We start from the raw sequence: 12,767 nt of genomic DNA on the forward strand, positions 1-12,767 counted from the left end.
GGCATAACGGGTAATACCGCCACTTGTGATGTCTGCTTCCCGTACGAGCACTGGTTCGTGTCCCGGCTGCTCTACTTCTGATCCACTCCCTGCTCACAGCCTGGGAAAAGCAAGGGAGGACGGCCCAAGCATCTAGATCCCTGTCACCCATGTGGGAGACCCAGAGCAAGCTCCTGTCTGATCTGACCCAGCACTGGTCATTGCAGCCATTGTGAGAATGAACCAGCAAGCAGAATATATTTCTCCTGCCTCTTCCATCGAGTTGGTACACCCCTGGCATTAGGGTTTTGTTAGTTTCAACAACAACAACAAAAACTGAAAGGGGTCTGGCACAATAGCCTAGTAGCTAAATCCTCACCTTACACATGCAAGCATCCTACATGGGTACCAGTTCGTGTCCTAGCTGCTCCACCTCCCATCCACCTCCCTGCTTGTGCTCCTGGAAAGTAGTCAAGGATGGCTCAAAACCTTGGGACCCTGCACCTGCGTGGGAGACCCTGAAGAAGCTCCTGGCTCTTGCCTTTAGATTGGCTAAGCTCTAGCTATTGGGGCCACTTGGAGAGTGACCCAGCAGATACGAGATCTTCCTCTCTGTCTCTCCTTCTTTCTGTATATCTGCCTTTCCAATAAAAATAAATAAATCTTAAAAAAAATTAAAAAGTTAATTCAGAGAAGTTCTCTATAAAACCATCTAGGCCACGAGCCTTTGTGGTTAGCATGACTGATTTTCTAACATAAAAGAAAGCCAGTTTATCTCTGCTCTGCCTGGTGCCTGCGCCCTCCCTGGCCAGCACCCAGGGCCCTCACACTCACGGAGGTGCTCCAGCTTCTGGCTGTGCGGCGTGGCGGAGGACGGGGAGGAAGGGAGCGAGTCGGAGGTCACATCACTCATGTTCTCATCCCCAGAGTTCTCGGAGAGGCGAAGGAGCAGAGGAGGCCGGCTCCCAGACAGGGTCCTGACCCGGGGGCTCCCACACTTTTCCTCTGTGCCCCTTAAGATGGTCTTGGCTGATTGCTGTGGACCGTAATAGGAACACTTGTGTCACACTGGTACCCCCTGAGTGGAACCTCCCTCCAGTCCTGAGGCCCCTTCATCATGGCTCCTGATTCAGGGCAGACCCAAACCTAGGAAGACGTTGGCAGGGAGTATACCCAAGGCTTCCAAGGAGAGGCAGATGGGATGAAGCTCAAAGGGTCCGACAGTCAGCGTTGCCAAACACACTGACCACTCTATAGCTCTGAGCTGGCATCTCATAAAGTTCAGATCCCAAGCTGGTCCCTGCCAACACTGTTTTGTCCAGGGAGTGGACGCAGGCTGGGCATGGCAGGAGGCTGGGAGAGCCAGGTCTGAGCCCAGTCACTCATCACTTCACACACAGACACAGCATGCACCTCCTCTCATTGTCTCTTCCTGCCCGTTGTCCTCACTAATGGTCTATCACAGGGACCCTCAGTGTGTTGGGGCACAGTGGGAACGGATGCCACTGCAGGGCTTGGCTCCCATCACACAGCACAGAAGGGCTTGCTGGCTACTCGGGTGACAGAAGGGGCTGCCAGCACCCACCAGCAGCTTGGTGTTCTGGTTCACCGCATCCTGCTCCCGTGGCGAGAGGTCAAAGGGCGCGAGGCCCATGCTCTTACAAATCCGGTTGCAGGCGTGAGAGTGGAAGAAGAGGGCCATGCCCCGCACACCTGTGGGCAGAAAGGGGTGTCTGGAGTGTTTGCAGAGAAGGTGGCGCTACTGGGCTTCAGGGAGCTGCCCAGAGCAGGCACAATGCATGCTAGGCTAGAAGGGTCAGAAAACCCCAGCTCCAACCTCAGTCACCTTGGTGTCACCTCAGCTGTTGCCTTGGTGTCCAAAGAGCCCTGAGACTTTGGGGGCAGGAAATGGGGGAAGGGGTACAGGGCAGGGAGCACCTCGGTCTTCATACAAACAGGGTGGTTTCCCCACCCACCTAGGTTGCCATCTCCAAAGTCAGTGCCCGTTTCCGTGTGGATCTGTGGGTCAGTGTAGAGGTCGCCAACACCCTGGATGTCCACTACAATCAGCTGATGGCCGGAGCGCTCGAACGTGAAGTGGCTGAAGGCCTGTGAAGTGCACGGGGGGGGGAGGGGAGAGCAGGGAAGAACAAGGTGCTTGTGAGACTGTGGACTGTGGGCGGATGTTGGCCAGCCACCGGGTTGGGGACCAGCCCCCCAACTATGCCCACACCAGGGTTGGGGCGCTGGCTTTCTCCCAAGGAGCAGCTGTGAGGAGATGATAAAGGAGACCTACTGACAGGATGGGACCTTGGCTCTGCTAACAGAAGCTGGCCCAGGGGGACAGAGGTTCTGATGCAGGCATCCCCTTGGATGGCCCTCAAAGGGTCTGAGGGTCCTCTAATGGATATGAGACCCCATACTCACAGGGACCCTCCTCCTTAGCTGAACTCCCACCAAGGAAAGCCCAGGTGGGTGGAGGGTGCAGTGTGGACACCCAGGGCCTCACCTGCGGGGTCAGGCGGATGTTGTCATCGCGGACGAAGCCAGAGTTGGAGTTGTACTTGATGTACTTCCCCTCGATGTAGTGCTCCAGGTGGAAGAGGGGCTGGCCTGGCCGCTCCTTCAACTCAATGATGCACATCTGCATGATGTCCACCTGGGGAGAAGGGGAGTGGGGTCATGTAGGAGGACATCGTGACCCTAGAAGGTCAGCGAGCTCAGGGTTACAGTTGATTGGATAATATTTGTATGAGAACAACTGAATGAATGCCTTTTGTATGACTGGATATCCTTTGCATGAGAACTGAATGGATACCTTTTGTGTACCTGATTGGATATTTTTGTATAAGAACAGTTGAGTGGATAGCATGGTATGAGAACACTTGGTTGAATATACAAGACAAAAGGAGTTCTAAACCAAAGTACAGATGGTGTTGTTTTTTTTTTAAGATTTATTTATTTTTATTGGAAAGGTGGATATACAGAGAGGAGGAGAGACAAAGAGGAAGATCTTCCATCGGATGGTTCACTCCCTAAGTGTACGCAACAGCTGGAGCTGAGCCAATCTGAAGCCAGGAGCCAGGAACTTCTTCCAGGTCTCCCATGTGGGTGCAGAGTCCCAAAGCTTTGGGCCGTCCTTGACTGCTTTCCCAGGCCACAAGCAGGGAGGTGGATGGGAAGCAGGGCTGCCAGGATTAGAACAAGCATTCATATGGGATCCCGGCCGGGATGGGTTTTATTGATAAGCTTAATACCTCCACCCTTATCCTATATGACCCTCAGTACATAAAGTCTGATGCCCCTAATAAATTTTGACTTTTGACCATCCGTCAGAGTCTACGCATGTTATTATTGGCTCCGTGCACCAACTCCATCGCTGCAGGACAGTGACAGAGTCAAATGGAAGGGCAGAGCCTAGGAGATTCCTATCTTTGCCTGGGCTCAGAGCCTAGCTCCCACACTTACTAGCTCCCTCAGCCAGGCGCTGCCGATGGCCCCCAGAATCCATGCTCTCCTCTTTCCTTTTAGAATAAAAACCCCATCCCTGAATTTGAACAAAATCTACAGCCTGCTAGCATGGCCTATAAGGTGGACTACCTGTAAGCCACACCTGGTCCCAGGATCCATGGCAAATATGGAAGGCCGCAGAGCAACAAGAAGGAACCACGCCTCTGGCTAACTTCAAGGGGACGTGGCTCCAGCCCATTTCATAATGTGGGTCTGGACTTGAGCCAGAAAAAAAACCACCTCACACCAGCGTGTGTGTGTGTGTGTGTGTGTGTGTGTGTGTGTGTGTGTGTGTTTGCCTGCTAGGCAGGCCAGTCTCTGCCTTATACTAACAAACACTGGGAAACTGGACAATTTACTGCAGTTCTGTGTCTCAGTTTCCCTAACTATGAAAAATGGATTCCAGAATTAAGTACTGGAAATAAAAACTAAAAAAAAAAAAAAAAGAAAAAAAGAAAAATGGAGTCAAAGTGCAAAGGATAAATCTGCTGATCGCAGAAGTTGGCCAGCGCTTGGTGATGTTACAATCAGTAGTTCCAGGCTTCTGGCTTTGATCTGACCCCGCCCTAGCCATTTCAGCCATTTGGGGAGTAACAGGGATGCAAGATTCCTCTCTCTCTTCCTCTCTCTCTTCCTCTCTATCATTTTGTCTTTCAAATCTTTTTTTTTTTTTAAAGGTCTTGAGACAGGAACAAGGTCAGGGAGGAAAAGAAAGAAGAGGCCAGAGTGTAGCCAATTACTAAGACGGACACAGCTCCTCGTGTCCACCCCAAGGGGGTTTAATCAAGGGTCCTAAACAGCAGGACCTCAATACATCCTGCTGGCTCCCGGGAAATACGGTTTTCCTGAGGCGCCCAGGAACCAGCACCTGGCAGCAGCTGGTGGGCACTCCAACAGCAGGAAGCTAAGCTGTGAAGTCAGGTAGGACAGAAGTGTGGGGCACTGGAGAAATTCTACCCAACAGTCTTGGGCTCGCAGGCAGCCTGGAAAGCCTGGAGCCCTGGCTCCAGCCCTGCTGGGTTACATAGGTCACTGAACCTCTCTGAGCCCTAGGTCCCCCAGGGAGTGGACACAGCAGCCATTCCCCACTTCTTAGAAAGCCATCTAAGCCATGCACATGCGTGAGATGTGCATGGAATGCCTACATTCCTGGCTTTAAAAGGTAGGCTGCGGGCCCGGCGCGGTGGCGCAAGTGGTTAAGTCCTCGCCTTGCACGCCCGGGATCCCATATGGGCGCCGGTTCTAATCCCGGCAGCCCCGCTTCCCTTCCAGCTCCCTGCCTGTGGCCTGGGAAAGCAGTTGAGGACGGCCCAAAGCTTTGGGACCCTGCACCCGCGTGGGAGACCCGGAAGAGGCTCCTGGCTTCGGATCGGCATAGTATCGGCCCGTTGCGGCTCACTAAAGCTTTGGGACCCTGCACCCGCGTGGGAGACCCGGAAGAGGCTCCTGGCTTCGGATCGGCATAGTATCGGCCCGTTGCGGCTCACTTGGGGAGTGAATCATCGGATGGAAGATCTTCCTCTCTGTCTCTCCTCTCTGTATATCCGCCTTTCCAATAAAAAATAATAAAAAATAAATCTTTAAAAAGGTAGGCTGCGACCTATGCCTGGCAAATTTGCATATTCTTACTCCCCTGGCCGTTGTGATTAGCTCCGGCAATAGGCATCTGGCCCAGTCCAAGCCCATGAAACCTAGTTCTAACACTCTTAAGGGAACTTCGGGGAAAACAGGTGTTGTCCTTGCAACCAACCAAGTTGCTGAGAAGACGAGCAGGGAGCCTGTCCAGGGACTGACATGTCTCCACAAGAGTGGAGAGTGACGCCAACACAGAACATCCGAGCTAGGGCTGGAGGAAGATTTCCGGCAACCTCAGGTGGGTTCTGGATTCAGCCATGCCTGCAAGCAGCACGGTTTTCTGGTTGCATGAAACAATGATTTCTCTTTCTAGGTTAAGTCAGTGTGACTGGATTTCTGTCATCTGCCCCACCACCCCCCCCAAAAAAAACCCGAATGGATTCCATCTACAAATAGGGATTAAAAAAACACCATGAGCTCAGAGCTCTGCTTTAGAGAATGAATGACTCTCCCTAGAGAGATCATGTGGCCTGCCACACTCAATAAGTCAGGGAATGGCACCAGCTGGAGGAAGTTGGTGACTGGCACGGCTGTGCCCTGCTGTCCTGGCGTGGCAGGTTCTGGGTAGGGGAGCCACGCACCTGCTTGGGGGGCTTGTGCCGGTTATATTCCTCCCCCCACAGCTTGGCCTCCATCTGCAGACGCACATCTTCAAAGTACACGTCCCTGTCCACAGGCTCGATGTAGCGTTTGGCCACGTAGTTGGAAGCCCCCTTCCACTGCTGGGTGTGCAGGAAGTTGGAGAGCTTCTTCCTGGGGAGAGAACGGGCAGCGGTTTCTGCCTGGGAACCCAATCCCAGCCCGACTAGGCAGAGTCAGGGAAAAGATGGCAGGAGGTAGGAGGGCCTTTCTTGCTCCATTGATTCTTTAAACAGCTGGGAGGGGCCAGCAGAGGGTCACTGCTAAACGTGTCCTTGCCCCATTTCTCTTGACCTCCAAACATCAAGAGTAGAGGCTACTGGCATATCTTCTTCTTCCTGAGCCCCAGGATACAGTCCAAGGGAATCCGGGTGGAGAATGAACTTGAACTACAAGAAGACCCCCATCTCCAAACCTTGACCCCAAATGTTCCAAAGCCCCTGCTCCTCAGTGACTGGGGGAGTCTGGGCAGGGCTCCCCCAAGTGCGAGGCAGAGTCACTTACGTCCTGAAGCACTCCCTCATCGCTCCACGGCCGAAGGGCTGAAAGACAAGGCACAGACACCGGTGGGCCCCACTGGGTGGAGCGGTTCCCCTCCAACCACCAAATCGTTGTCCCAGACCTCATGTCAGTCTTAAAACTTCCGGGGCATCCTTCCCCCTCTGCAGCCCAGCACCAAAGCTGGATGGGTACTACAACCTAAAGCTCCGGGACACTGGGGTGTGGAGGGCAGGGACTGTGCATGTTGGGAGGTGTTTCTGTAGCCTTGTCTGCAACAGACAAAAAGTGGAAACTACCCCAAGAGTCCATGGACAACAAACTCACTCAATCAACCTAGTCTATACACTCTGTGAAATACTACATAGCAATGAGAGGGAATGCAAACCACAGAGCAAAGAGGATGGATCCAAAAAACAACGAACTGGGGCAAACGTTCAGCCAAGGATGAAGACGTCCACCTCCCACTCTGGGGGACCTGGGTGTGAGCAGCGGCCCCAGCTCCTGACGCCAGCTTCCTGCTAATGCACACCATGGGAGGTGGTGCTGACAGCTCAAGAAATTGGCTCCTTGACACCTACATGGGACACCTGGATTGAGTCCCCAGCTCCTGGCTTTGGTCTCAGTCCTGGCTACTGCAGGCATTTGGCAGCTACTACCCTGTGTGGTCTGTCTCTGTAGCTTTCAAATAAAATTAAAATAAATATATAAAAGTTTAAAAAATAAAGAACAGTGTCCCAGGCCTGGGGAGCTGAGGGAATGGTAGAGTGATTATAACAGACAAAGGATTCATCTGGGGAGGAGCAAAATGTTCTTAAATAGGGTTCGGACTGGCCTGACCCCTCAGTTATGGGCACCAGCTGCCCTGGTGCAACATGGCAAGGGCCCCACTGCTCTGTGAATATACTGAAAACCACTGAATTGAACATTTCAAGTAGGTGAGCTGTATGGTATGTGAATTAGAACTCAATACACTGGTCATAAAAATGCAATAAGGAAGTAAAATGGATCCCCAAAGTTCAAATAATAAACGGGAAGGGAGGGTACGCACACTAGAATCAGCCTGAGGTCTGCCTCCTACCTTCAGAGCCCCCGGAGCCCCAGGGCCCTGCTCACCTGACACGCCATCTTGATGAAAACTTCATCTTGGAGCCACTCCCCAGTGACAGCGTTGTACCTGCAAGGACGACAGCCCACCCCGGGGAACAGCCTTGTGATGCGGTGCTGTCCCCGACCTAGGCTCCCAGGGGAAAGTGGGATATGGCCCGTCTCTGCCCCACCCCCATTTACTGGGCTGTGAACACACCCGCCAGCCCCGTTCAGCTCCTCTCCACCCTCCCTTCCCGATTTGTAGCACAGCCCTGGTGCTTGGTGCACTGCCCTCTGCAGGCTCTTCTGCATCCAGCTCCCCCCAGGCCTGTGACATGGTGAATGCAGACCCAGATCTGTCTTGCCAATGACCAGGCCTGGCAATGGGCAGAGGTTTAATACACAAATCTGGGTGAACAAATGAATGCCCAACATCCTCATGCTAACTGGTCTACGTCACAAATGGTGCACCCCAGAGAGGCAATGGGGCCCTCAAAACCTCACTAAATATCCAGGAAGTAACAGCTGCCCTGGTGCAAGCCAGGGTGGGGAAGGCCTGCCTGTGTGTCAACCAGGATGGTGCTGCTGGGTGCACACCCAAGGCAGACAGGGGTGGGAAAGTTCTGGAACATTTCCATCTCTCCTCTCCCTCAGAAAAAAAAAAAAACCTGTCCCCGGTCCTGCTGGGGCCTCTAACAAGTTTTCCCAGTGGGAAAGTTCTTTAGCCTGGTGAACCCTCAAAGCCTAGAACTCTCCCCAGGGCTGAGGTGTTCTTAGCTCTCTTCCCTGGCCCACTCTCAGCTGGGAAAAATTCCAGAACATTTCCAGCCCCGGGTGTCAATGGAGATGAGGTTCCTGGGCGCAGAGGGAGAAGGTTCTTTGGGGTGCACACCTGCCTGCAGCCAGTCCACGGCAAGCTCTGTGCCCAGGAAATAACAGCAAGGACTGCTACTATTATCACATAGAGACCAAGGTAAAGCAAATCATGCTGCCTCCCCTCCAAACCGAGAGGGTCCTAAAAGTTGAGGCAGGCAGCAGGGGACAGATACACAACACCACAAGCACCCTGCTTGGCATGCACAGCCACCAAACAGTAAGAGCAGGAGGTACTCAGAGCCCACCCAGCTCACTTCACTCCACCTTCCCCTGAGCAGCTGCTGTGGTTACTGTCCTCATGTTCCAGACAGGCAACGTGAGGCTTAGTGAGGTAAGGCAGCCTGCCCAAGGGGCACCAACACAGGTTGCTTCAAACAAGTGCCATAGTCATCAGCCTGGGTCCGACCCGCGGGCACATAAAACCTGTCCCCAGCAAGGGCCAGCTTGTACCAGAAATCTCTAAAAGCCGATCATGGAAATGAAAATAGGTAGGCACCTGTTAGGGAATCTCAGGAGATCTTAAGCTAGAGATGCCCGGTCTCCACCACTGGCAGCCAGGGCAAGAGGAGTCGGCCACCTTGGGCAACAGAGGGGCCAGCCGTCCTGGTTTGAGTTCCCAGCTGAGCCTGGGGACACATAGAGCCAGTCTGCCATATGGATCCTATTTTCCCAGCCTGACGGTCCCTAGGGGCTGGCTGTTGGCCGGGTGACCTCAGCCTGGTAGCCGTGTGTCAACAGCTAGCTGTCACCCAACTCTGGCAGTGGAGAGAACAGAGCTCCGAACGCCCCCTGGGGGACTCCCACAGGCTGACCCTGGCTGTGGGGAACAGACCAAAGATCTAGGAGTGGGGCAGGAGCAGTAATGTAGGGGGCAGTTGTATGGCACAGCAGTTTAAATGTTGCTTAGGGGGCTGGTGTTGCAGCGCAGTAGGTGAGTCTGCACCTGCAGCACCAGCCTCCCGTAAAGGTTCAAGTGCTGGCTTATCCACTTCCGATCCAGGTCCCTCCTAATGCACCTGGGAAAGCAGCCAAAGATGCCGTCCCCCACACCCACATGGGCCATTGCCACCCACATGGAAGGCTTGGATGAAGCTCTAGGCTCCCGGCTTTGGCCTGGCCGAGCTGGGGCTTGGCAGCGGCTTTAGGAGTGAACTTGAGGATAGAGGATCTCTCTTGTTTCTTCCTCTCTTCCTGTGTCACTAACTTTTTTATCCCCCAAGATTTGTTTGTTTTTTCACTTAGATGGCAGATTCACAAGAGAGAGAAGGTCTTCGATTCATGGGTTCACTCCCCAAAAGGCTGCAATAGCTGGAACTTTGCTGATCTGAATCCAGGAGCCAGGAGATTCTTCCAGGTCTCCCACATGGGTGCAAGGCTTTGGGCGATGGTTTTGCTGATTTCCCAGGCCATAAACAGAGAGCTGGATGGGAAATGGAGCAGTTGGGACATAAACCAGTGCCTATATGGGATGCCAACATCACAGGGTGGAGGACTAGCCTGCTGTGCCCTTTGCTGGCCCCAAACAAATCTTAAAACAAAAAACAAAACCCAAGATGCTGCTCAGAGCATATGAGGGCGCACAGGTTCAAGTCCCGACTCAGCTTTGGATCCCAGCTTCCTTCTAATGTGTACCCTGGAGGAGGCAGCCATCATAGTTAGGTCCCTATTGCCCTCAAAGGAGACCCAACTGAGGTCCAGGCTTCCCGCCCCTCCCAATTACAGACATTTGGGGAGTGAAGTAGCAGATGGAAGAGATCTCTCTGTCTTTCAAACAAACAACAACAACAAAAAGTCCTCCACAGAGGGAGGGGTAAGTAACTAGGTCTCACTAGTGAAATACATACAAAAGTGATGCTGTTTCCTGGGCCACAAGCTCCTGGGAGCGGAGCAGGGATCGTGTGCTGAGGCCCTGCAGCCCCAGGACAGGAGCAGAGCAGGGATCGTGTGCTGAGACCCTGCAGCCCCAGGACAGCAGTGGAGCAGGGGCCATGTGCTGAGGCCCTGCAGCCCCAGGACAGGAGCAGAGCAGGGGCCGTGTGCTGAGGACCTGCAGCCCCAGGACAGGAGCGGAGCAGGGGCCATGTGCTGAGGCCCTGCAGCCCCAGGACAGAAGCGGCCTGGATTCCCAAGCTGCCCCTGCACGGAGCCCCAGAGGAGGCTGCTCCTGTGGCACCGCTCAGCCCTGCCTGGCTGCTGTGCACCCTGGAGGGACCCTGAGATGAGACTTAATGCCTTCCACATTCACGGACACGCAGGCAGCAGCTGCTGTGCCACCAAACTGAGTATCCATATCCCAAATGCTGGAAACTGGATTTTAGAATATCTGCATAGAATCCACTGTTTCAGCATCCCTAATGCAAGAATCTGAAATCTGAAATGTCTCCATATCTGAACTGTGCCGAGTGTCATGTGTGTAATCTGAAAGTTCCAGATTTGGGAGCATTTCTGACAAGGGGCTTAGGGATGCTCAAACTGTAGCTCTCCTTCCTCCTTGTCCCCCAGAGGACACTTGAGCCTTGCTGACTGTAGGCGGGAGCAGCACCCATGCGGCCAGGGGCTCCTCGAGGCCCCCAGCTAGGCTGCTGACCTGTGGCGAGTGGCACGCTCGGTGGCGATGTCTTCCAGGTGGAACTCGGCCCAGGGGTCCGGCATGTGCTTGGCCTTCTCGATCGCATGCTTCCAGGCTTCCTGCAGAAGCAAAAGGGAGTGTGAGGTCCAGCCCAGACGCAGCCCGGCCTGTTCCCACAGTGGCTCTTTCCGCTGGAGAAGTAGACGGCAGCGTTGAACAAGAGACACTTTCAGGAATGCAGCTCCCCAAAGACCCTCCTTGCCCTTGGGGACACTGACTTCATTTGGGCAGAAGTGACGCAGCTTTACTACACCCCACTTCGCCTGTGATCCCAGTAAGCATGAGCACCAAGGACCACTCTCCCTGCCCCTGCACCCTGCGCTCGGATTGCAGACACCTTCCCAAGTTTGGACCTCTCCCAGCAAGTGCGGTTGGGATGAGGGGTAGCAGGCAACCACGCGTACCATCAGTTGCACACCACCCTCTCCCATGAGGCAATCCGGCAAGGCACTAGAATGACCAAAGAAGTGAGTGTTGGGATGCCACACGCTATGGAATACTCACCCATACTCCCTACCAGATTGCCAGGGTTCCAGTCCTGCCTCCACTTCCAGCGGCACGGAAGGGGATGGAGGGTGGACTGGACATTGACTGGATGCAGCAGGCCCACGGCAGTAGCTTTAAGACAGCAGGGAGCTCAAGGGACAACGATGTCGTATCTCCTTGCACCCCCACAGGCACCCCTCAGGCAGCCCAACTGCACAGCTCATCCCAGGCCCAGCCAGCATCTACCCACCAGGGGTCCTGCTCAAGGCAGAGAAGGCCCAGGCAGAGGAGCTGGGTCTTACAGGATACTTGCAAGGTCTGAGGCTCCCTGCTGAGGCACTTTGCTTTCTGCAAAACTCAGGGAGATGAAGCCCATTTTGTCTTCTTCTAATGTGGCAGCTGGTTTAGGCTCAATGAAACAAACTCAAAGATATCAAAGACAAAGCAGAGTCAGATCCACCACGTGCCATCTACCCAGACTGCATTTTTACTGTAGGATCAGAACCATATTAGAAGAGCAAGGGGAGTTAAAAACTTTCCTAGAGGGTGACTACTGGCATGGTGGTTAAGCCTCCATTTGGAAAGCTCACAATTAAATACATTTTAAAATGTAATCTTTGAAGCTGTGGCTTGATGCCTGCAGTGCTGGCAGGAAGCTGGGGTCCCAGGCTGCAGCAGGCAGACAAACCCAGACACTCCGGCGTGGGACACAGGAAGCTTAGCCACAAGGCTAAACACTGCCAGCCCCACAGACACGCACTCAAGTGCAGCGAGACTGTGTCACAAATTCTGCCCTGCAGCTTCTTCCACTCAACTTACTATGGGTTTGGGGTGCCTTCCCACGCCACTGTACAGACTGCCTGCTAGCCTCACTTCCTTTCTGGGGTTGCACATACATAACGCCTAAGTGTTCCTGCATGTACAGGTGCCCGACCTGCGGCCGATGTGAACCGGGTAGTCACCAACATTTCTGAGCACAAGCTGTGTCCCAGACACATCCTCATGTCAGTAGCTTTGCACATTTCTTCAAGATCAGACTTATTCTGCAGAAATGTGATTGACTCTGAACTCTGGTGCTCCTGAGTCACAAGCAGCAGCAAGTCACAGACGTTTTGTAACTCAGCCATTACATCAAGTCATTGTAAAACCTGCAAGTTAGTTCCAACCTGCCTTAACGCTTGCCTAATACTCCAGCGCCACAAGCTTGTCATCGCTGGTGTAAGCCTCTGAACTTGTCACTGATTAATCCCACGGCAGACAGACTGACAGCCCAGACACTCCCTGTATTTCCAGCCTGGCACTTCAGTGCCAGCCTCCTCTTGTATATGAGCTGCTGGGAATGATAAGGATGGTGCTAGAACCTGCAGAGGAGGGAGGGGTAACAGCGGCTCCTCTGAGCTTGTCCACACAGGTATTCAGACCCCCC

General features: G+C 53.6%; 1 protein-coding gene across 1 annotated transcript in view; it reads right to left on the bottom strand.

The window, feature by feature from the left end:
• The window catches only part of EEF2K (eukaryotic elongation factor 2 kinase), a 40,139-nt gene that overhangs the window by 11,067 nt on the left and 16,305 nt on the right, over positions 1 to 12,767 (bottom strand). Inside the window, exons 3-10 of the mRNA XM_040973219.1 lie at positions 10,814 to 10,914; positions 7,378 to 7,438; positions 6,268 to 6,305; positions 5,706 to 5,877; positions 2,489 to 2,638; positions 1,956 to 2,088; positions 1,565 to 1,692; positions 814 to 1,015 (exon numbers count right to left, since the gene is read on the bottom strand). Of these exons, the coding sequence (XP_040829153.1) occupies positions 814 to 1,015; positions 1,565 to 1,692; positions 1,956 to 2,088; positions 2,489 to 2,638; positions 5,706 to 5,877; positions 6,268 to 6,305; positions 7,378 to 7,438; positions 10,814 to 10,914 (985 nt within the window). The remainder of the gene's footprint in view (positions 1 to 813; positions 1,016 to 1,564; positions 1,693 to 1,955; positions 2,089 to 2,488; positions 2,639 to 5,705; positions 5,878 to 6,267; positions 6,306 to 7,377; positions 7,439 to 10,813; positions 10,915 to 12,767) is intronic.

This window comes from Ochotona curzoniae, unplaced genomic scaffold, assembly GCF_017591425.1.
Source record: "Ochotona curzoniae isolate NIBS_2020 unplaced genomic scaffold, NIBS_Ocur_1.0 contig_2321, whole genome shotgun sequence".
NCBI classification, from domain to species: Eukaryota; Metazoa; Chordata; class Mammalia; order Lagomorpha; family Ochotonidae; genus Ochotona; species Ochotona curzoniae.